Source organism: Triturus cristatus, chromosome 2_2, assembly GCF_964204655.1.
Source record: "Triturus cristatus chromosome 2_2, aTriCri1.1, whole genome shotgun sequence".
Classification (NCBI taxonomy): domain Eukaryota; kingdom Metazoa; phylum Chordata; class Amphibia; order Caudata; family Salamandridae; genus Triturus; species Triturus cristatus.
In genome coordinates, this window is record NC_140582.1 from 1,105,500,942 (window position 1) to 1,105,524,029 (window position 23,088).

The following is a 23,088-nucleotide window of genomic DNA, read 5'->3' on the forward strand; positions in this document are numbered from 1 at the left end:
AATTACACACAGCCGACTCCTGTGTTCCTCAGGCTTTAATGTGTCCCCTGGTCCCTGACTAGTATCCGTAAAAAAATCTCCACTCCAGAAAGGCACAGAAGAGCTTTGAAGTTTCACTGTGGGCTCTGCTGGTGGAAGGGGTATAGTGATTAAGGTTGGCTTGCGGAGTCCGGTTTTATTCATTTCAGACACAGGAGCAAATGTGCAGAGGCTGATCTTATTCCCGAATAGTGGTGGCATTTCCCTTACAGTGGGTCTAGTGTCTTTAAGGATACATCATGGCTCTCCAAAAGAGACGTATGTTGTCAATATTTTTTTTAAAAAAAGGAAAAATAATTTAAATTTAATTTTCTAGCGAGATTCAAAGCCCTTTAAAAATCTTGTTCGTTAATTGATGTTCGCTGGGTGTTGTTTTTAGAATAAATGGTTGTAATTACCTTGTGTTAAGCTGCTGGTGTAGTCCGTTAAACACAACCGGCTTTAGCGCTCGTGGCGCCCGTTGCGATAATCATTTTTGGTGCCCCCACATCCCATTACCGACTCCTCGGATTCTCTCAATAACCCTGGGCAAAAGTGCCCCTCCTCTCTCCAATCATAGGGGCAGATTTATGAAGCCCTTGCGCCTCATTTACGCCATCTGTGCCGTTTTTGCCCCATGGTGTGCCACATTATAAATGTGGCGCATCCATGATGGCGGAGATGGGGCGCAAAATAACTGGCGCATCCCTGCTGATATGCAGGGATGCGTCAGTTATTATAAATATGCCCCATAGTTGGTGCTAAACACAGCACACACCCCTGAGATCAGCTCCCCCTCCCCAGGTCAGCGCCCAGTGCGGATGCACCAATCGTACTGCCCTAAAGCCGGCCCTACGGTAAGGTATTTGTAAAATAGTCTTTTTATGATGTTTTCTTTTTCTTTTTGATCACTAGGCATATGGGTAACTATTTTGACCCTGCCTTGGAACAGTGTCCTCTTTTTGTTGGTACGTAATTTTTGGGAGCATGGACACTGGACCGTTAATTGGCTCTCTGGTCCCCTTTCTTCTGTTTTTGATATATTTGTAAAATAGTGCCTCTGGAACTCCTACCTTCAGAGTTCTGACTGACTCATACCCATCTTTGCAAGCCTTTTCAAGGGTACTGCCTTCTTTGAGAGGGTGCTTCTGATGTCCTTACCTAAAGTTGTGAGGGTCCCGGATTGTGTCTCGACCACGCCTCTACTTTTGAGTGCAGATGTAACTAGTGAACTAAAACAACCAACAGCTATGAGCGTTTATCGTCCAAAAGCTAAAAAAAAACAGCACTGTCAACATCATGCTTGGAGCAGGCAAAACAAACCAGCATCTGCATGTTTACAGAGACTACGATTGAGGGGGCATATAGGGATAGCACCATGCTTATCTATCGAGTAACTCCGGGCGAAGTTGGTGGAGTACAACTACGCGGTGTTCCACTCCCCTCCACCCTCCCTAATTTAATTATTTTTAAAAAAAGGCACTTACCTGCTGTGGCGTCTCCGGGCTGCCTCCTCCTCACCATGGTCTCTCTCTCCTCATCCTCGCCGTCCTCATCCACGCAAACTCCTATGTTGTACGTCACACATTTTATAATAATATTAGGGAGGGTGGAGGGGCCGGCCGGTCAATATACCTCCTCCAAAGGGAATAGAAATTCCTTGCTGCACTATCACTCTTTCCACCCCAGAGCACTCTGTGACAATCTCCTGGTGGGGCAGTTTTTGAGGTACCGCCGGAACTGTTCCTCCACAAACAAGTTCATGGAACAATCAGAAGAGCTAGTAACCAAGCTTGGAGATAGGGGCTATCCTGCCAAGGTGATCAAAGGAGCCCATAAACTGGCATTAAATACCCCACGTGATGCCCTATTGGAGAGAAATGCAAAACAAAAGGACAAATGTCTGCCTGTGGTTACCACATTTGATCCCCTGTCCACAAAAGTGAGACAGATAATAAGAAAACACTTTTCCCTTTTGGATACAGGCGCCAAGAAGATGCCGCCGCCGCGGTTTGCATTTAGAAAAAAAAGATAAATTGGTCCATATCCGGTCCTCCTTGATGCAACAACCATCTAATCGTCTGGCCATTACCCATGTGGTGGTTATTCAGTGTGTGATCTCACACAAGCCACCAAAAGTGTTTTTGTGATGAGTGGCAAAATATGGCATTTGAATAAATTTAGCAATTGTAACACCTCAAATGTCATCTACAGGCTCACCTGCACATGTAGGTTACATTACATTGGACTCACTATTCGCAAGGTGAAAGTGCATCTTAGCGCCCTCAAAGCAGGCAGATTAACAACCCGTCTGGTTCAACATTTCTAAGAGATGAAACATGACTTCAGGGCTCTGAAGTGGACGGTACTTGAAAGGGTGGTCGCAGAGACACATAATGCTGATATCATCTTAGCAAGAAAAGAGGCTAAATGGATTTTTTCTGAACAAGCAGACCGCCGTGGTTTGAATGAGTCCATAAAATGGAATAAAATCAGTAGACATTGAAGTCAGTCTACAGCCATGTCTTGTGGGATGGTCAGGGAATGGGGCCCTATGAATGATGACGACAGGCCTCTTTTTTAATACTGGCTCCCCTTCCTGGTTTGGGCGTGTGTGTATGGCCAACTACAACTTGTAAGCTACCACACCTTAGTGCAATATCGTAGGTAGGTGGCAGTAATGTGCCTTCATGTATCTTGTAGGTTAAAGTAGCAATATTTATTAAGCTTGCGCCTGTATATATAGAAATACCCCATTTGGTAATATGTACGGGTCCTATTGCCCTTAGATCCATTGGATATGCATTGTAAATATGGGATTCTGCACCTTTCCATCATGGCGGCCCCTTTAATTTAGGAAGGGCCGGGAGGCGTGGTCACGTGACGCTGCGCATCGCGTGATGACGTTTGGGAGGGGAACTGGTTGAATTTTAAGAACCCACGGCTCCTGATGAAGCAAGAACGGAGTCTTGAAACGCCGGCAGGTCCTAGTAGCGGTAAGGCGTGTGTTCGTATGGCTGGCGAATGAAATTAAATTTTAAGATAATGGCAGGGTTTGTAAATGGACCCGCTTTGACACGTCTCTAAGACATTAGCTGGTGTGCGAGTGATGTTGAACTATAATACAAGGCTTTTAAAGGACGCGCTATGACATATCTCGATTGCAATGACTTGGCTAGTGATTGATATTGAACTCCATGATAACAGCAGGGTTCGTAAAGGACCCGTTATGATAAATAAAGTGTAAATGGGTTTGGAAGCAATATTTGAAAAGGAATATATACATATGCGGGGAGAGTATCGAAGTCTGTGGTGTTGTTAGATATAGCAACAGATGCATGGAGACACTTTCCACACAAAAAGTCTCTGCTTGGGCGTGTGAGGTGAAGATGTTTAATGAATACTTTACTATTTGCTCATATCTACAGGTGCCATAATTTTGTGTGGTTACCCTGTGGACACATGACCAATTGGCGCGTGCTGCATGACGAGTTGGTTGCAGTTACGAAGGACATTGGCAACGACTCGGTAATTAAATGTTTTGTATTATCATTAATATAAGTATGGAGTGTAGTGGAGAATGGGGGTTATTTACTCCTGGCACGTTTTTTGTCTTTTATTGTCATACACTTGCAGACCAAGTGGTAATTCTAAGTGACGTGAAGACTGATCATCCCCTTAGCCCTGATGAAGTTGCGCAAATTGGTAGCAATGAAACATGTTGGCGCTTTGGACGTAACAATGGTCTGAGATGAGCCATTTTTTAACTGAGAATGCTCACAGCACTGAATAAAACTAAATCTAGCCAGTGAGTAGGATCTCATTTTTAATGTTGGGAATTGCATTTCATTTCCTTTCTCACGGGGACCAGCAGGGCACTTGAGTGACATTAGCACTTACAGTGCATACTCTACTTTTCTTTCACTGTTTCTTTCCTCCACTTTTGAGAAAATTCACATTGGAACACATTTTCCTTTCATGGTGAGAAAGCAACGATGATAAGTGGGTGTGCTAGCGAGTACCAACTAGCAAGCCCCCTTGGTGTTACTATCGTGAGGTGCTTTCTCGCCATTTTCACATTTTTTCTAATCTTTTCTAATCAAATTCTTGTGGGAATTCTTTTGCTGCAGTGAGATTGTGTTACAAATCAGACATGTAGACACTTGAATTAGCGGTAGTAAACCGCACCATTGGGGGAGTCATTAGAAAATATCATAGACCCCTCTAGTGTCTGGAAGTTGAGGGTATCTGTCCATTGAGTCAGGTCCTGGTTGTTGATACCATCTCCTTATCCCACAGAGAAACTAGGGTCACCTGTGTCTGCTCACCAGAGCTAACTGGGACAACCTCCTTCACTAGCGCTACTCTCGCCAACCCAGGTGTCTGCCCACCAGTGGGGGGCTGTGTCCTCTTGGGACATTTGGAGTCACCCCTGGAGTGCCCATACTTGTAGCATTCTCTGCATTGGTGTACAAAATTCTCTTTCTGCATATCAAAGAACCCCTTCTTTTTAGGCTCAGACTGGGACAGGTTACCACTGCTCCCTTGGGAATTATTTTGGGGGATTTTTGAGCACGCCTTAAGTTTTTCTCCCCCCCTCTTTCTCCTGCTGAGAACCCTGAACAGCCTTGCACAAGTCTCTCCCAAACACCTTTTTGAACACTCTGGTTCAGGCCCAGATGCCTGTCTCCTCAGCAGGCTTATTTGGGGTCAGTTATCTTACTGTATACTAGTTGCTGGTGCAGGTCTGGAAAACAAATACTTAACATGTGCTCTCTAAGAAATAGTTTGTAAACCCACTATAGTCATTAACTTGGCTGCCCCTCACCCAACCATTCAGTGCATTGCTAGAGTTATCCACAAAATCCACCCAGTACTTGTTGGGGAGCATCTGACTGTCCCTGAACCTCTGGCGGCACTTTTCAGGGGTCTGTACAAACTTAGCAATCAAGATGACGTTCATGGGAGAGTACCTGTTTTTCCCAACCTCTAAAGTAAGAAAGTGTTCTGCCCCACTGTAGGCATGTGTTTCCAGAAACCACATCCCCCCCAGTGCTCTTCTGACATCTTGTGAATCCCTCAGGGCTATCTCTTAGGCAGAAAACCATTCATCAATGTCATCTCAAAACATAACTGGGCTGCATATCCTTGGAGATGCAGACACTTTTGGCTCCTTTAGACACTGTAGAACTGCTGCCACCATCAATTATTTCCTCTGACTACCTGGCCTTGAGATCCAGCTCTTTCAAACTCAGATCATCAGCCAGTGATAACCTTTTCTCCTCCAAGGCCCTCTCAGCCTTCTTTTCTTCCATCCTGAGCATGGACATTTCCAAATTGTGCTCTATCTCTTATCTCCTTTCCGCCAGATCCTCTGGGGATGATCCGTTTTCTCCCTGCCCTGGCAGGGGGCTTCACTTCAGGGGCTAAGTCATCTCCCTCATTTGAAGGCTAGATCTCAATGAAGCCCTCTCCTTGTCCTTCCATCACATCATCCACTTCTGTTGTTTCAACCAGTGATTGATGCACTTCTGCCCAGGACCTCAAAATCTTTTGCAATTCCATCTTCCTGGTAGTGCTTTTGGAAGGAAGTCTCTTCTCCTTGCAGAACTCAGTGTAGACAATCATGTTGGCCAGCATGAATTCCATCCCTGCAGGTGTGGTTTTAGATACAAAAGCAGGGGAAGAAATTGAATTAATCAAAAGGAAGCCAATCAAGGAGAATTTAAGCTTGAATTGGTCTTTAATGATTTATGTGTATTGGTAGTGTCACACCGGTTTATTGTAAGGGACTACACAAACAGAAGTCCAAACCCTCACTGCTTAACACCAGCACAAGGTTTCTGGTTGGGGGGTTGAAACCCTCCTCAAGCAGCAACCACAATTCTTCTCAGGGGGAAACCACAAGCAAACCCTAAATTAATGTGTGCTCAACCCTCGGGTAGCTTGGCACAGAGCAGTCAGGCTAAACTCAGAGGGCCCGATTCACAGAACAAACTTAAGACTAAATCCTAAACTTAGTACCATTCTGGTATTCACAGAATGCACCTAGTACTTCTGGTATTCACAGAAAGAACTTACTACTTTTGCTATTCACAGAATGAACTTAGTACTTTTGCTATTCACAGAATGGATTTACGACTACTAAACTTACGTCCGCACTCGGGCCGGAAATTCCAGCCCGGAGGCGGAGCTTCCGGCCCGGAGGCGGGGCTTCCGGGCCGGAGGCGGAGCTTCCGGCCCGGAGATGGAGATTTCGGCCATAGCTAAATCGGCCGGAATCCCCACCTCCGGGCCGGAAGCTCCGCCTCCGGGCCGGAAGCCCCGCCTCCGGGCCGGAAGCTCCGCCTCCGGGCCGGAAGCTCCGCCTCCGGGCCGGAATTTCCGGCCCGAGTGCAGACGTAAGTTTAGTAGTCGTAAATCCATTCTGTGAATAGCAAAAGTACTAAGTTCATTCTGTGAATAGCAAAAGTAGTAAGTTCATTCTGTGAATACCAGAAGTACTAGGTGCATTCTGTGAATACCAGAATGGTACTAAGTTTAGGATTTAGTCTTAAGTTTGTTCTGTGAATCGGGCCCAGAGGCATTAAATAAAGTATTTATGTAACACATCAAACAGAAAAAAGTGAAAACTCCACAAAAGGAGCCCATAGCAGTATTAGAAAATGTGAGTAATATTTAATAATTAAAACAAGATCATAGCATCAAAAATACAATTAGTAGAACCAGTGACATTGAATGTTGAAGTTTTTGGTGAAAATAACACCAAAAGCAATAAAACGCCAAGTGTGGATACCTCGTTGGACCAGACTGGGACAAATTTACAAGTTCAGGCCAACCACGATGGAGCCATTTAGGCCCACTTAACAAAGTACTTTCAATCTGTAAATCCGCATTGACGATGCGTCGCACAGTGAAAACAATGCATCAGTTCTGAGATACGGCAAGCCTGCAGTGCAGGGTCCTGTTGCATCAGTGTCGAGGATTCTGTCAATTTGCTCATGCGAATCTGCAATGCGAAAACCGGTGTCAGGGATGCATCGCACAGTTGGGGCGATGCGTCAGGTCTTAGGAGCTGCAATGCAGAGTCTGGCGCTGGTTTCGAGGCTGCTGTCGTAGAGAGGTGTAATGGCCTGCACCGAGGATGCATCGCACAGCAGCGGTTTCGAAGGCAATGTGGGCTGTGGCAGCAGTGCAAGGCTGTGAGATGGGTCCAATCCAGGCGGAAGTGGAGACGCATGTGTTCTGCTTAGAGTTGCACTGAGCAACAGAAGAGATGCGTCGTTTGGCTGGATCCACAGAGGCCAGCAAAGCACCTTCAGACCACTTCCAAGGGTCGGGATCCAGGACTGGGATGGCAACTCACAGATGGCAAAGTTCAGGTGCAGATTCAAGGTGGTTGGAAGCCTGTTATGTCTCTGACGCTTCAGATCAGGAGGCCAGCCAGCTAGCCCTTGGCGACACTCTGGGTTCAAGAGGTGCAGACCCAGTCCTTCTCACCCAGGCAAGAGGGAAGCAGGCACCAGGTCGGCACAGCAAAGCAGGAGTCCAGCAGAGTGCAGTACAGCAGACTGACGGTCCTTCAGCAGCACAGCAATCATTCTTCCTGGCAGAGTATCCACAGGTTCAGAAATGTAATGAAGGGTTGATGTCCGAGGTCCAGTATTGATATTGAGTTATACCTTTGAAGTGGGGATAAGTCCTCATGCATTCTTACTTCCCTGCCCTGGCTCCAGACTAACTACAGGGGGCATGCAACCTTTGTGTGGAGGCAGGACACAGCCTTTTCGGTGTAAGTGGAGCTGTGCCCAGATCACCCTCTCAGCCTGCCAATGATGGCCTTTCAACGCACACCTAAGCTCCCTATTCTGTGTTGCTGTCTAGGAGGAATACACAAAGCTTAGCTATCAGCTAGTGGTGGGTAAAATATTCCGCATTGAAGATGAGTTGCACAGCGAAAACAATGCATCAGTTCTGAGATACGGCAAGCCTGCAGTGCAGGGTCGTACGCCAGCGGAATTGACGGAATTTTGGTGAATCCACATTATACTTATAAGGTAGAGTTCTGGCCAAATCCAACCAACTGCCGGGTTGTGGTGTTTTCTCATGCATGGCTCGAAAGCAGTAAGTTGAAGAGCCAGATTTGGCGTCCCCCATGTAATTTTTTTGGTCATTAGGTGGGACCTCAGCGAGGTTTCTCCAATGAGGGCAGTCACAACCATTCGCGGTCAGAAATCTGTTGCTTGAGTAGAAAATCTAATTGAGTGGCAGCAAAATTCAGAACTTACGTTTTTGTTTGCTGTGCTGCCTGTTATGTTTGTAATAACTATTCATGATGTGTTGTGATGCAGGGAGGGTGTAATGTACTGTAAGGCATATTTATGACATATTCATAGTGTATTACAATTTCTATCAAAAATAGTTTATGTGATAATAGGCCGATGCTATAACAATCAAACAAGATTCAAAATATCTGTGTTGCTCTGTGAGGAACTTTAATACGGCTATATTCACCCTGATTACGAAACCAGGTAAAGACCAACTACACTGTGTGAGAAACATGCCTATTTCTCTAATAGACACTGACACTAATATGGCAATGACACTAGTTACTGCTTAACATGGGGATATGTAACATAGGAGATAACAAATTGAGCCCCTGCTAACAAAAGACAGTTTCACCTGGTGGTCTGGGATACATTTCACACTGTGTGGCAGTCAAAGTGATCAAAATGATCATAGTGCAACATTTAGCTTTTTGTTTGCTGTGTTCCTCGTTCTTGTTCTAAAACACTAGTGAATGGAGAACAGCAACATTATTCAGCTATTCACTTCAGCAGATCGTAAGCCACAACTCAAAGAGACTAACCTCCACACAGCCACTTCTACAGGCTGACTTAGATTTCTGGGAATTAAACTGTACTTTCTAGGCAAATCTAAAATCCCAGTTACGATATTTCTTGACATCAATACACTCAGATTTATTATGGATTGTTGGACATACACATCCAATTATAAATTCCATGTTAATCAATCAATCAATCAATCAATCAGTCAATCAATCAGGGTTTGTGGAGCATACTACTCACCTGTGAGGGTCTCAAGGCACTGGAGAGGTGGTAGGGGTGTGAGCAGCTTCACTAGGGTCATTCGAAGGGCCAGGTCTTGAGGTCCTTTCTGAATTGGTGCAGTGTCGGGCTTCGTCAGAGGTGAAGGGGGAGTTTGGCCCAGTTCTTAGCTGTGAGGTAGGAGAAGGGTCTTCCGCCTCCTCTGGTCCTGTAGAAACTGTGGACGGTGGCACGGCGAGGTCAGCTGAGCAGAGGTTTCGAAGGAGATTCGGTTGTTGAGGTATTGGGGTCGGTGTTGTGGAGAGCTTTATGGGCGTTTGTGAGCAGCTTGAAGGTTATTCTTCTTTTGACAGGTAGCCAGTGGAGGTCTGTAGGTGTAGGGTTGTGTGGCCGTGTCATGGGATGTCGAGGATAAGTCTGGCTGCGGTGTTTTGGATAGTCTGGAGTTTGCGGAGGTGTTTTTTGTTATTTCTGGCAAAGAGAGAGTTTCCGTAGTCCAGTCTGCTGGTGAGGAGTGCATGGTTGACAGTTTTCCTGGAATCGGGGGGAGTCCACTTGAACGTCTTGCGAAGTATACAGTGGGTGTTGAAGCATGCGGAGGATACGACGCTGATCTGGCGATTCATGGTGAGTGAAGAGCCGAGAATGATGCCGAGGTTGCGTACAAGGTCTGTCGGGGTGGATGGGTTTCTGAAGGCAGGGGGGCACCAGGTCTTGTCCCATGTGGATGGGATGGAGCCGAGGAGGAGGACTTCTGTTTTGTCTGAGTTAAGTTTCAGGCAGCTGTTGTTCATCCAGGTCATGAAGGCTTCCTTCCCTTCTTGGGAGTTGCACCTGATGATGTCAGGTTCCTTGGTGAGGGAGAGGATGAGCTTTGTGCTGTCTATGTAGGAGACGATGATAACGTGAGGGGGGCTATGTAAACATTGGAGAGAGTATGGCAGAGGGAGGATCCTTTGAGTACTTCCCATCTGATCTTCATAGGTTCTGATAGGAGGGGCGGGAGGCTAATTCTCTGCGTCCTGCCTGAGAGGAAGGTTTGTATCCAGTCTAAGGCTTTTCCTTGGATGCCGGTGTCGTGGAGTCTAATGGCTAGTGTGTAGTGGGAGACAGTGTCAAAGGCTGGCGATAGGTCCAGAAGGATGAGGGCTACCATGTGGCCTTGGTCAAGGAGGGCACGGATGTCATCCGTGGCAGCGAGGAGGGCAGTGTAGGTGCTCTTATTGCTGTGAAATCCAGAATGAGAGGTGTCTAAGATGCTGGGTTTTTTCTATGAAGTGTGCTAGCTGGGTGTTGACGACCTGGTTGATGACTTTGGTGGCAAAAGGAAGCAGTGAGATGGGCCTGAAATTCTTGAGGTCTGTCGGGTCTGCGAAGGACTTCTTTAGGAGGGGATTGACTTCGGCACGCTTCCAGTTTTTGGGGAATATGGCTGTTGATAGTTTGGCGGAGCTCAGGTGCGATGGCAGAAGTGGCTCTGTGGAAGATGTGCGGTGAGCAGGGTCCAGAAGGTGCTCCGGAGTGGATGCTCTTCATTGTTTTTAAGGTGTCTTCTGTGGTGAGAGGGGTCCAGGTAAGAATGATCTGTTGGATGGCGTCATTGGGGGAGGGAGTTACAGCGGTGCTTTGGTCTTGGTCAGGGAAGTTGTCGTTGACCGTCTTGATTTTGAGATGAAAGAAGGTGCTGAGTTTGTTGCAGAGGTCTTGGGAGGGAGGGACTTCGGTTGCTTTCCTGTTGGGTTTGGTGAATTCCTGTATGATGGCGAAGAGTTCCTTGGATCTGAGGTCGTTGGAGAGGATTATTTCTTGGATGAAGCTTTTCTTTGTTGATTTAATGAGTTGGTGGTGTGCTCTGATGGCTGTTTTGTAGGCGGAGCGTGCTTCCGGGGTTTTGTTGTTTCTCCACGTCTTCTCCAGTTGTCGGCAGGAGCGTTTGGATTCTTGGAGATCCGTGGTGAACCAGTTGGCTCTCTTGTATCATCTTATGGTGTTCTAGAGGGGGGCGAGAGTGTTGGTGTAGTTGGCGATCCATTTGTGGAGGTTGCTTGCCACTGTGCTGGCATCTGTCGTAGTTGGGGGAGGAGTGCAGGTGAGGGCGGAGGTGAGGTGTTCTTCAGGGACTTTACTCCAGCATCTGTGTAGGAGGCGGCGTGGATGCAGTGGTGGTCTGTCCAGAGTTGTTCTGTGGTGTGGCTGAAGCAAATGTTGTTTCCTACGGCGAAGATGGGGTCGAGTGTGTGTGCGAGTGGAGACCAGTTGATTCAGTCCTATGTTGGTGAGGTTTCCCAGGAGGGCAGTGGCGTTATGATCGCTGTGGTTGTCCAGGTGAAAGTTCAGGTCTCTGAGTAGTATGTTGTCCATAGAAGGGAGGGAGTGGGGTGCAATGTTGTCGCTAATGATGTTGATGAAGAGGTCTCCTTCCCCCACTGCATTTGTCATGTTATCGTATTAACTCTTTGTTAGACCCGGGATCCCTGGTTGGCTGAGGTAGGTACCTTAGGCCTAGTAGAGACCCACGTTCCAACGTCACCTTTTTAAATAACCCTGCTCACCCCCTCGGTTTCTTGGTGCGAGCAGTCAGGCTTATCTTCAAGGCAAATGTGTAAAGTATTCGAAACCACGCTCACAATAATCCAATGATGACACCACAAATAGACTCCACACGAGTTTTGTAAATACAAGTATAAACTTTATGTAAAAAGACATACGATAAGACCACACAATATAAAACCAACATATGAGGTTGTGTAATATATCTCCTGGCCGGTTGTTAGGCCAGCCAGCCCTTGTAAGTTCTGGTGATGTCAATGAGCACTTCTAAACATTCTCCTGTACTCCTAAAATCATATCATGCAGTCGTAATGCTAGAATCAGATACTTTTGCAATATAACAATACTGTAATGCGTAACGCAGCAATTAGACACTCTGCAATGAAAAGAATGCAATGCATAAAGCAACAATCAGGCACTTTGCAGGATCAAATAATGCAATGCGTAATACAACCACCAGATATGCATGGCGTTCTGCAAAAATAAGGCAATGCGTATACACTTATCAGGTAATTCGTTATGCAGGAGAAATGCAATGCGCAATACGCTAATCAGGTAGATCGTTGTTCAGAAACAATGCAATGCATCATATGACAATCAGGTAGTTCGTTATGCATATAGAAATGGCATGCGTCATACACTAATCAGGTATTTCGGTATGCAGGAATAATGCAATACGTCATACTTTAATCATGTACTCCGTTATACAGAAATGATGCAATGTGTAATACGACAGTCATGTAGTCTGTTCTTCAAAAATGAAATACTGCGTAATACACTCAGGCCCCAATCATCGGGCCTTAGGCGGTCTCTCCACCTCTCACAGTTGCCCCCCACACAGTATGATGTAATCCCAAAGTGCAGCTTCGCACTCCGGCCCCTGTACCACCACTCCTTTGGTGATACGGGCCGCTACACGAGCCGAAGCAGAGGCTCACACTGCCAACACAAGAGAGAGGCTGAGAGCGTCTCCCTCCAAGCCCATGCCACGCCCCAGTAGTCGACACATGTTATCTATGGGGTGCAAACTCACTCTCCTCTCCTAGCAGCTGGGCATCCAATGCAGCTTTGTGAAATGGCAACGGCGGCTCGGGCAGGCAACTCAAGTCCTCCAGGACTGCCGGTCCGGGCAGCTTCAACTACGAAGACCTCAGGCTGCCACAAAGCACACACACACAGCGTCGCTGAATCTTCCTTCACTCCTGGTGCACGATCACTGGGCACTCCACACACAAGTCACCGGCTGCACGAAGATCATGCGTACAGTGTCGCTGAGACTCACTTTACTCCGGTGCACATGATAAGAAGGCGAATCCTCACAAAGGTCTCCTGGTGCACAACCCACCCGCAAACAGCGGCGATGAGACTCAGTTGGATTCCGGTGCACACGATAGCAAGGTGACTCCTTCGAGGGTCTCAGGCTAGACAGAGCACACGCGCACAGCTTCTCTGAGACACACTAGGACTCCAGGTGCAACGATCACAGGGCACACAGCGTCTCTGAGAGTCTTCCTTTCAAAACTTTAGTGTTCCTGTGTTTCCAAACAAAGAGCCAGCTCACCTCAGGTCCTTGGGGATAGTTACATCAGGACACAGCAAAGTCCTTCAAGCAGGGGGACACAGCATACAACAAAATCCCTTTAGCCTTTCCTTGGTTGAAACAGCAAACTGCAGCACAGCCCCAGATCGCACAGCAAGAGCAGTCCTATCCTTCAGTCTTTTCAGTTGTTTCTTCCTTGGCAAAGGTCCTCTTGACCACAAAGTAGCTCCAGTCTTGTTTAACCCTGGGCGTAGTTCGCGAAGTAGCACTACGCGAAGCTACGCAAAGTGCACTTCGCACTACGCGAGCTACGCGTAGCACTCCGCGAACTGCGTAGTAACATGTTCGCACTGTGCAAGATGTTGTTTTCAATGATTGCACAGTGCAGACAAGCAACCGGCACTGTGCAATCATTGAAATCGGCATCTTGCACAGTGCGAGCTTTAGTTTTCTGCCCCTCGAGTAGATTTTTACTCGAGCTGCAGCTTTCTTAATGCGGACTGGTAGTTTCTCATCGCAAGCGGTCGCGAGCATACGCAACCCCTCGCAATGAGAAACCTGACCTCTTCGTGTTGAGAATCTCGCCGCTCGCCATCGCCAACTTGATGTTGCTGATCGCGAATGAGGAAAAAGTCTCGCCGGGATGCCATTTTGCTTGCTCGCGGTCGTCAACTTGACGTTGAGGACCGTGAACAAGCAAAAAATGACTGCTGCACTACGCAACGCTACGCATGTTTGCACTGTGCTACGTGCAATTCGTGAAGTAGCGCAAACTTCGCAAACTACGCGAGCGTAGCGTACTGCTTTGCCCAGGCTTAGTCTTGTTCACACTTGATCAAGCCATTCTCCAAAGTTTAGGGGCTTCAGCTCTCATAGTTATACCCCTCAATGGCTTTGCAGTCTTTGTGCTTCAGGGGGCACTGACCCCTGTTAAAACCAGTTCTGGGTGCCTGCCTCCCAGTGACACCTTTCTTCCTTTGATTAGTGGGGGGTCTGGATTCTCAATCACTCAGCAGGAGACCCAATTGTTTTATAGCAGCAACCCAGGCCTCTTCACCTCTAGGGCCTTCTCCTCCCCATACACTCTAGATGCAGGTCAGCCTGTCGCTGTCTCACCTCCTCCCATGGGTCAAGACATTCCCCAGATCCTATCGCTTTCAAATCCAGACAGTCAATCCACAGCCAGGCAGAGACATACAGAAATGTCAGAGCACAAAAACGCAGCCACTTCTAAAAGAGTGGCTTCTGAACACACAATGTAAAAACCACCTACATAAAAAGATGTGTTATTACATTGTGAGTTCAGGTATACTAAACTTCACCTTTCCATCTTTAGCCTTTGGGAAGATAGGCTGGAAAACATACCACCCAGCCGCCTTCCCATTCTGTCCTATGGGCAAGATGGCCATTCCACAGTGAAAAATGAAATGGAGATTATTTCACAGTCAGGACATGACACATACCTTAGTACATGTCATACCTTTCACATGCACTACACCGTGCCCAGGGGGTACCCCAGACCTACCATAGGGGTGTCTGAGGTGCACAGAAAGGAAAGGGTAAGGTCTGGCAAGTGAGTGCACTTGACAGAACAACATGGCAGTTTCACAAACTGCGCGCAGGCCCTGCAATGGCAGGACTGAGTTCCCTTTTTAAGGCTACTTGTGTGGGTGGCACAAATAGTGCTACAGGCCCACTAGTAGCATTTGCATTAACAGCCCTGGCACACATAGTGCACTTTACTAGGGACTTTACTAATAAGGCAAACATACCAATCATGGACAACCAATTACCATTACTTTATACAGGGAAAACTTACACTTTGGCACTGTTTAGCAGTGGCAAAGTGTCCAAAGCATCTAACTTGGCAACACAATGTCAGAAAAAAGGTCCAGGGGGAAAGCAAACCGTTTAGGGACTAGCTAAAAAGGGCCAAGTCCTACACTCTTGATTTCTTAATAGGAATTCAACAAGAAGCTATTGATTTTATACTAGATTCAGTCAATTCCATATTCAAAACTAAAACCTATATGTGTGAAGGGCCTTCACAAGTTATTGCCATAGCAGCTCCACTTTCTCATAAAATACTTACCTCCACACCCACCCCCACCAACCGCCCACTGTGATCGGTGGGATGTAGCAATTGTTTATAGTGAATTTTATCTATAAAGCATACCTTAGATAACTCCACAACATTTGCTGAAATTCTTCTAATCTGTATTTAACTCTAACCTATGTCCTAGACATTAAATATACTATTAGCTTGATTATTTAGACTGATTATGGGTAAAATAAGAAGTGCATACTTTGCCTCATTGACTAGTTATAGAACATGAGATAAGCTCTTTCTTTGAGTTAATACATGTTATTATGACTTTAAAGTGCTCAAATGGCTACCCTTCGAAGCAAGAATTCAATTAAAAATCGCCTGCATGACGCATAAAGCCATCCATCACAACACACCGAGTTATCTGGCCCAGAAACTGGAGCTTTCGTGTGGAAACAGATCATCCAGGAGCACCAGCAACCTTCTTCTAAAGCCTCAAAGATTTGCCAAGAAGAAAACATATAACTGCGCTTTCTCCGGTATTGCTCCAAGGATTTGGAATGCACTACCCCCAGAAACCAGACTTAACCCCTCAACTACCTACTTCAAAAAAAGAAGTCAAATCTGTGCTCATGTCGAAATTTACTTAAATATTGATGCGGACTCTTAGAGCAACCAGCTGGAACATAAGACTTAATTTCGAAATACTATGTTTCTCTTGTACATTGTCTCCTTTGTTTAACTACCTCTCTTGTAAAGCGCTCTGATACACGCAAGGGTCATGTTCGCCCTATATAAAACCTTCAAAATAAATAAAAATTATGTCAACTTTATTCAGTTTACACAAGCATACAAGCACATAAAACAATACAACACAACAACAATTGATACACTCAGAATCTAGACATATAACAAAGGTCATAAAAAATCATTTAAAAGGAGTTCCAGTGGAAACATAGAAATTGGAAATAAATAATACATGGTGCACAAAATAACACAGATTGGGTCCACAGTGAAGCAGGCAGGTACATAACTTAACAAAACAATACATGCCCACAATTTCCCTGGGATGACGTGACATGTGCTTGTTCAAGAAAGGAGAGGCTTGAAGAAATGCCCTGTATGTGCCAGACAGTGTATTGTGGCTGGTCCAAAGTTTTTGTTCTAATGCACAAACTCCACTGAATGTTTCTGGAAACAGCACAAATGACTGATTCCTTGATCTCAGTGTGGAGGAACCTAAGCACCAGTAGTGCTGTCTGCACCCAAGCTGCCTGCATATGGGAAGGATCCAACTTTTTCTAGTACGGGCATAGCCAGGGCTGAAATAGCTAGGGCGTGGTATTAATTCCTACGCCTGGAGGCATACTGGGCACATGACACCTCTACCCACATTACATTTACCTCTACACGAGAAAGAAAACATGGGCAGTGTGCCATTTTTAACTAGAGATACAAGTGCCTGGCGGTGGGCGTGAGCAGGTAATCGAGAACAGGCTCAAATTTGGTTTGAGGTTTAATGTCAATGAAGTTACTGGAAAGAGAGCAGAGGTTCACACTCCTGACCTCCTGTTCCCACTTGCACTCCAAAAAGGCCTCTTTGAGTGCTATCCTTGTAAGTTGAGGAGAATGTGTCTTGTCAGTCCAGTAGTCCCCAAAACCAAGCTTGGTCAGTGTGTCTTTTAGGTTGCATAGCCACTTGACCTTTTGGGATTGGTCCAATGCAACAATTTCTTTAAAAGCTTTGAAATAAACATCCGCGCCTATATAGTAGTGGTCTCAACTGAGCTTGATGGGCTATGGGTAGCAGAGGGGGGCATATAGGAAGGCCCACCAAGGCTCTAAGAAAATATTTTTTTTGCAAGAGTCTCACTCTCCTCCAGGTAGGCAGCCACATCATTTAAAATACAACAAAAACAATGTTGGGGCGAATATGAATTCAGGATGGGTGCCTTTGTGAACTCCTATCCGCTCAATTAATTTCCCCTTGGGTTCTCATCGAACTTGGGCAGAGTTTTCTTGATGTAGACGGATGAGGATATCTAGGATATCATGAGGGATCTTGCTGTTTTTCAAGACCTCCCATTTCTTGCAGTGCGGTACCAGATCGGACTCAGACTTTAGGTCCATGAATACAAGATAAAGGTGGGATTTTTCTGACAGTCTTTCTGTTAATAACCATGAACCTGAAAACCTGATCAATTGTGCTTATCTGGTTTCTAAACACCACTTGCCAGTATGACAGAGCTCTATGCTCCTCTATCCAGTTATCAAGCTGGTGCAAGATCTGTCTACAAAACACCTTCTGAATTACATCAATGAGACTGATATGTCTGCAATTCAGAAGGAATCTCTTAAGCATTTTTCATATTTAGGCACAATCTCTGCTGCTTTCCAGCTGCACGGAATGTCCATCACTCTCAGGATCAAATTGGTTAGCTTATTTGTGGATATGGACTAGTTCCCAAGGTCTGATAGAAATAGAGTGTGGTCGATGTGGAAGGAACCTGTATGAGACGCCAAAGAGGAAAGAACCGGAAGAGCAATGGGAGACAGGCGCTGACCCAAGCAGGGTACGGAGAAAAGGTGGGATGGTCCAGCATCTCCGAAGTAGCAGATGACGGTACACAGAAAAACTGAGTACTCATTCCCAATCAAGAACCCCATTGGCAGGCCAGTTGTCCTACCCACACTCCAGGAGGAGTGTGCTGGAGCGTGGCTTATGCAGGCCTGAGACAGGGTCAGGACGTGGGGAAGACGAGAGAGTAGTACAAAAGGACTTGAGACCAGAGGTCACTCGAATTGCGGTTAACGTCAGATATTGTTTTGGCTTTGTATTGTCTGGTTTGTTTGGTGCCATTTGTATATCCTTTCTCTCCTCACCTAGGGACTATAACCTATGTTATACCCAAGCACACAGTACTCTCTAAATGCCTTAAACCCCCCCATACCTTAAGGCGAAAATGGACTTTCTGCAAATATCCCTCTTCCAGGAATGATTTCACAAATCATGCACTTTCAAAACAATGCACAGTAGTGTACGATGAAGGTGATGGTTTTGGCCCATTTAAAATATGAAAAACTTACCTGATTTTGCCTTAATTCTCTCCTGAGGGACGGGCAGGGATGTTCCAGAGTCTGGACCTACAATGAAGAGAGAGATAGAATTTTATTTTGTGGACTTTATATGTGGCAGAGACGTTCTAGTAATAAAGAAAAAGAAGAGATACCAATATATTATTGTGCCCTGCGCTTTTTATATATACCCCATAAAGCAGCAGGATCACAGCATCCCAGCCTTTGCTGGGCTTTTTACTGGGCAGATCTAGGATATAGTTTCCTGCTATTTCTAATGTCCATACCATCGCCTCTCTTGAGGGCCTGGCCTAAATTCAGTTTTGTGTTTCTGCAATCTTTATTCTGCCTGATGTATCCAGGTTTTTTTTTTTTTAGTACGTGCATTATATCAAGTGAAACATTTGCCTAACGTGTTAAACAGGTTTTCATTCACCAGAGGGGTTTCTGAATATTTTCCATAAAATAGGGAGAGGTTGTGTAGTCAGAAACAGCATTAGTCAGTGCCCAATTCATTTTGGCCAGAAGGTCTAGCTGGACTGCAACTCTAGCCTATTTCACCCTGATGCAATTATTAGTTGGAAGTAGGTCGGTGGTAAGAGAGAGGGGGGTGCTCATGAACGGCTTCAGCATGTCACTCAAGGAACTGTAGTGCATTATGATCGCTATCTATCCTCGGTAATACCTTCATGTTAGCAACCATAGTCCAGAAAGAGAGAGCGATCAGTATGTAGTCAACTCTGCTGAAGTTACCAGGGCGATTCAAAGTGTCTGCTGCAATTCGGTCACAAGGGGTACAACCATTGAATACCCTCAACCCATGTAACAGTGCGAAGGCTAATAGCCGATAGGCTGCATTAGTCCAACGGTTTGCATGTGTGGCATTTAGGAGAAGGATGCCCCAGGCATTATCTTCCGTGTTGGCTAGAGAGGTGTTACTACTATCCATGGTCTCAAATGGGGTGTTGAAAGCACCTACAACAATAATATTTTCCTGGTATCAAAAAGATTCCTATCTGCAGCCAATTGCTGAATTGTCTACATTACGCCACACCCTCTCATTCCACAGTTGAAAATATTATAAATGTAAAGTGGGCAGTAATTCCCCCCAGTGACCGTGATGCCTAATATGTCATCGGAGGGAATGTCAAGCATTGACAGTTTCAGACCCAAACTAGTAAGCCACCAGACGGGTGTCCCCTTTTGGTGTGGCAGGTGGGAACAGAAAGTTGACATACCCTGATCTGAAGCGTGAATCAACAGTCTAAGGGCCACATGTACGACCATTTCATTTTGCGATGCGAAAATTTCTATTTTTAATTACTCACAATGTGTGAGTCTCACAGTAGGTAACTGCACGCTGACCCTGTTTATTTCCTTGTACACACGTTAGTTGTAGCGCAGTTCTGAAGGTGCCTGGGTCCGCTTGCGCATTGGTAGCTCCATCTTTCCAAGGGCTTAAAGGCCATGTTACCCATTGCCTAGTGCCTTGATACAGTACTCCAGAGACCAGCTGCCTACCATGAACTTCCCAGGTAAGCGCTGCCCAGGACCAATTTTTTGTCCTTCCTTCACTCCCTTCACAAGTCTCATACCTGCTCCTGCTGTGGGTTTACCCTCTCTAACTTGAAGATTAGAGACTCTACCACATCAAAGAACGTCATCCCCTACTTACTCCCCAATGAGGCCTTGTTTGTTGTGCCTTGATTAATGCTCATTCCCTTATCAGGCATGTGCTTGAGTTTGCTGACTTTCTTCAAACACAATCCATTGATATCGCCTTTAATACTGAGTCCTGGGCAGAAGCGGCCTTCGGCCCGAAATTGCCCACTGCAACTCCTGCAAGTTAGTCCATTTTTAGACAGGATCGCTTGGAAACAAAGGTGATGATTTAGCCAATATTTATTGCAGCACGTTTAAATCCACCTTTATTGGTCATAGCAGCTTGAGAGAGCTAGAAGCACTATCCTATAAAATCAAGAAATCCCTCCTTCAATGTCTTCTTATATATCGAGCCCGAAGACATCTTCTTTTCATGCCATGGAACAACTTTCAGACACTATAGTAATTTCCTCCGATTACACTATCCTGGGCTACTCCAATATACACCTAGAAGATGTCCAAAACCAAGATGGTGCCCTACTTAAAGATATCATGGTCCAACTGGTAAATAGGGCAACCTACAAGGCAGGTCATCTGCTAGCTGAACTATTTTCTGATAACGCCTTTCTTCAAATCATTCTCTTTCTTCCATTTGTGTGGTCATACCATCCGGCAGCTATTTCCTCTCATACACCCCTCACAGACGTTCCTGCCCGTGTCAGGCCTAAATCTTCAAAGTTATTGCATCCCTGGCATACCATCTCCTCCGCAGCCTTAGGATCCTCTATGATATGAAACGGCCCTCTACCCCAAAAAGACCTCGATGAGGCCACTGACTGCTATCACCATTGGATTAACTCAGTCCTCAATCATATGGCAACAGTCAAGCCTAATACCAACCATAGAAGGTCAACCTCTGAGCCTTGATTTTCAGAGTCTCTTAGATTACAGAAGCAGACCTGTCTAATGCTGGAAAGAAGACTATGACTCAGGTACTGCTCCATAGAAACAGAATTCTATAGACAATCTTTAGTAGTTTACAAAGCTCGTATTACTAAAGAAAAAACGCAGTTCTCCACTAGCAAAACTGAGGGTTCTAAATACTCATCTAAAGAAATGTTGCTATAGTAAAAATGTTTATCGAGTCCCCGGAACATATAAACACTAGTACCAGTCAATCCTTCTGCAATTCCCTAGCCTCTTTCTTCAAAGATAAGTCAGAAGCAATCTACAACCTTTTTGCTGGAAGTTATTCCTCCGGTCCTCTCCTGGCGGCAGCCACCCATCTAGGGAATACAATTCTGCATTCCGCAACTACTCCTTTGAAGTCTGCCACTGATTCTGCAGGAAGGGTCTCCCCCCCACATACCTTGCAGTACAGACAACTCTCATACACTATCTGCGTTCTCACCTCTTTCCCCAGCACAACTATTGAATTTTCTTGCCCAAAGTAAATCGGGCTCTCCAGTCAACCCATGTCCCCCTAAAATCATTCATCAAGCATCCGAAATCATCTCAGAGTACCTTTCTGTCATCTTCACTCAGATGTTTTGCACGGTCATTTTTCCTACTAAATGGAAACTGGCATCAGTTTTGCCTCTCTTGGAAAAGTCAAACCTAGATAGTGCTGAGCAAAATAATTACTGACCCATCTCTCGCTTGCCATTTCCTGCCAGAATTGTTGAAAAAGCAATGAATGCAGAACTCACATCATTCATTGAGAATCAGGGTCTTCTTGGTCACACTCAGCTCATTTTCAGATCATCACAGTTCTGAACTTGCACTGATTACAGCTTCTGAGCAAATTAGGGAAGCTGTGGATGCAGGAGGCAATACGGCTTTTGTCCTTTCAGACCTCTCTGCAGCATTTGACACTGTCAGCCATAACATTCTCATGGACCCTCTCGCTTCCATTGGGATTAAGGGGCAAACTTTTTCACTGCTGAAATCCTTCCTCACAGACTGAGAATAGTTTGAAGATTTTAACTCTCCCACTTTCAACTTACCTTCTAGTCTCCGCAGGGCTTGTCGTTGAGCCCTCCCTTTTTTAACATATACAATACTCCTCTTGCCAGTCTGATCCAGTCCTTTGGGTTCTCGGTAGTGTCCTATACCGATGGCACCCAAATCATTATATCAGTGGCCAGCGATCCCTTTGACACAGCCACTCACTTTTGGAACTGCCTGCTTCATGTCAATAAATGGATATCGTCACATTTCCTAAAACTCAACTCCAGTAAAACAGAGATCCTACTTTAAGGAGAAAAAAAACATTCTGGTCCCCACTGTGGTGGTCGCAGGAACTTGGACCATCCCCCACACAAGCCAACAAGGTGAAAAATCTAGGCCAGGTCATTGCTATCACATCTGCAACTTTCTACACCCTGAAACTTCTCAGAAAAAAATCCTTTTATTCCTGCCAAACAGCAGAAAACCGTGTATTCAGCCTTAGTACTTTCCAAGATTGACTACAGTAATGCTTTCTTCATCAATATACCCAAAAAGTGCCTCGTCAAAAACTCAAATCTTACAGAATGCTGCTTCGCGCCTTCTCCAAGGTATCCCCAAACATCAATCAATATCATCATCACTTAATCTTCTTTACTGGCTTCCAATCAAGAAGCGTATTGATTTCACACTTTCATCAAAGCTGCGGCAGCAGTCACTGTGAGATACCTAGGTACTCGGTGGTGCTCGATCTTTGATGAAAGTGTGACTACAAGACGGCACCAACTACGTGATCCGCATACAGCAAAATAAGAAACTTCAAGTAGAAACGCTAAAGAAGGACATAGCATGTAATTTGTGCACCTCACACAACGCAGTGACACTCAATAGAAACTTAGCACTGACAAAGGCCCCGGACCCACATGGGCTCACAGCGCGGGCCGAAACATGTTGGCACTTTTAAATGTGGTACGGCTGAACGAATTATAGTCAGTATAACCCCGAATTTTCAAGTTTCTATCTATACCCTAGGTACCCTCTAAATAAACATATAGTTTGGGTATACCTGCAGGTATTTTTATGATCACTCATCTGGTTCCCTGCATGACCAGCTTTTGCTTTATATAAGAAGTCCCATTACATCTTTGGTAGAGTCTGCCCTGGTAGTACCATAGATGCCTATGATGAAGCATGTCATGATAAGTGAGTGAGGCATCCAATCCAATAGCTTTGGATACATC

General features: G+C 45.6%; 1 gene segment (V, D, J or C); it reads right to left on the reverse strand.

Moving 5' to 3' along the window:
* LOC146863226 (Ig kappa chain C region, A allele-like) overlaps positions 1-23,088 on the reverse strand; it is a 431,421-nt gene that overhangs the window by 338,163 nt on the left and 70,170 nt on the right. Inside the window, 1 exon segment of the C gene segment in view lies at positions 18,311-18,367. Within this exon segment, the coding sequence occupies positions 18,311-18,367 (57 nt within the window).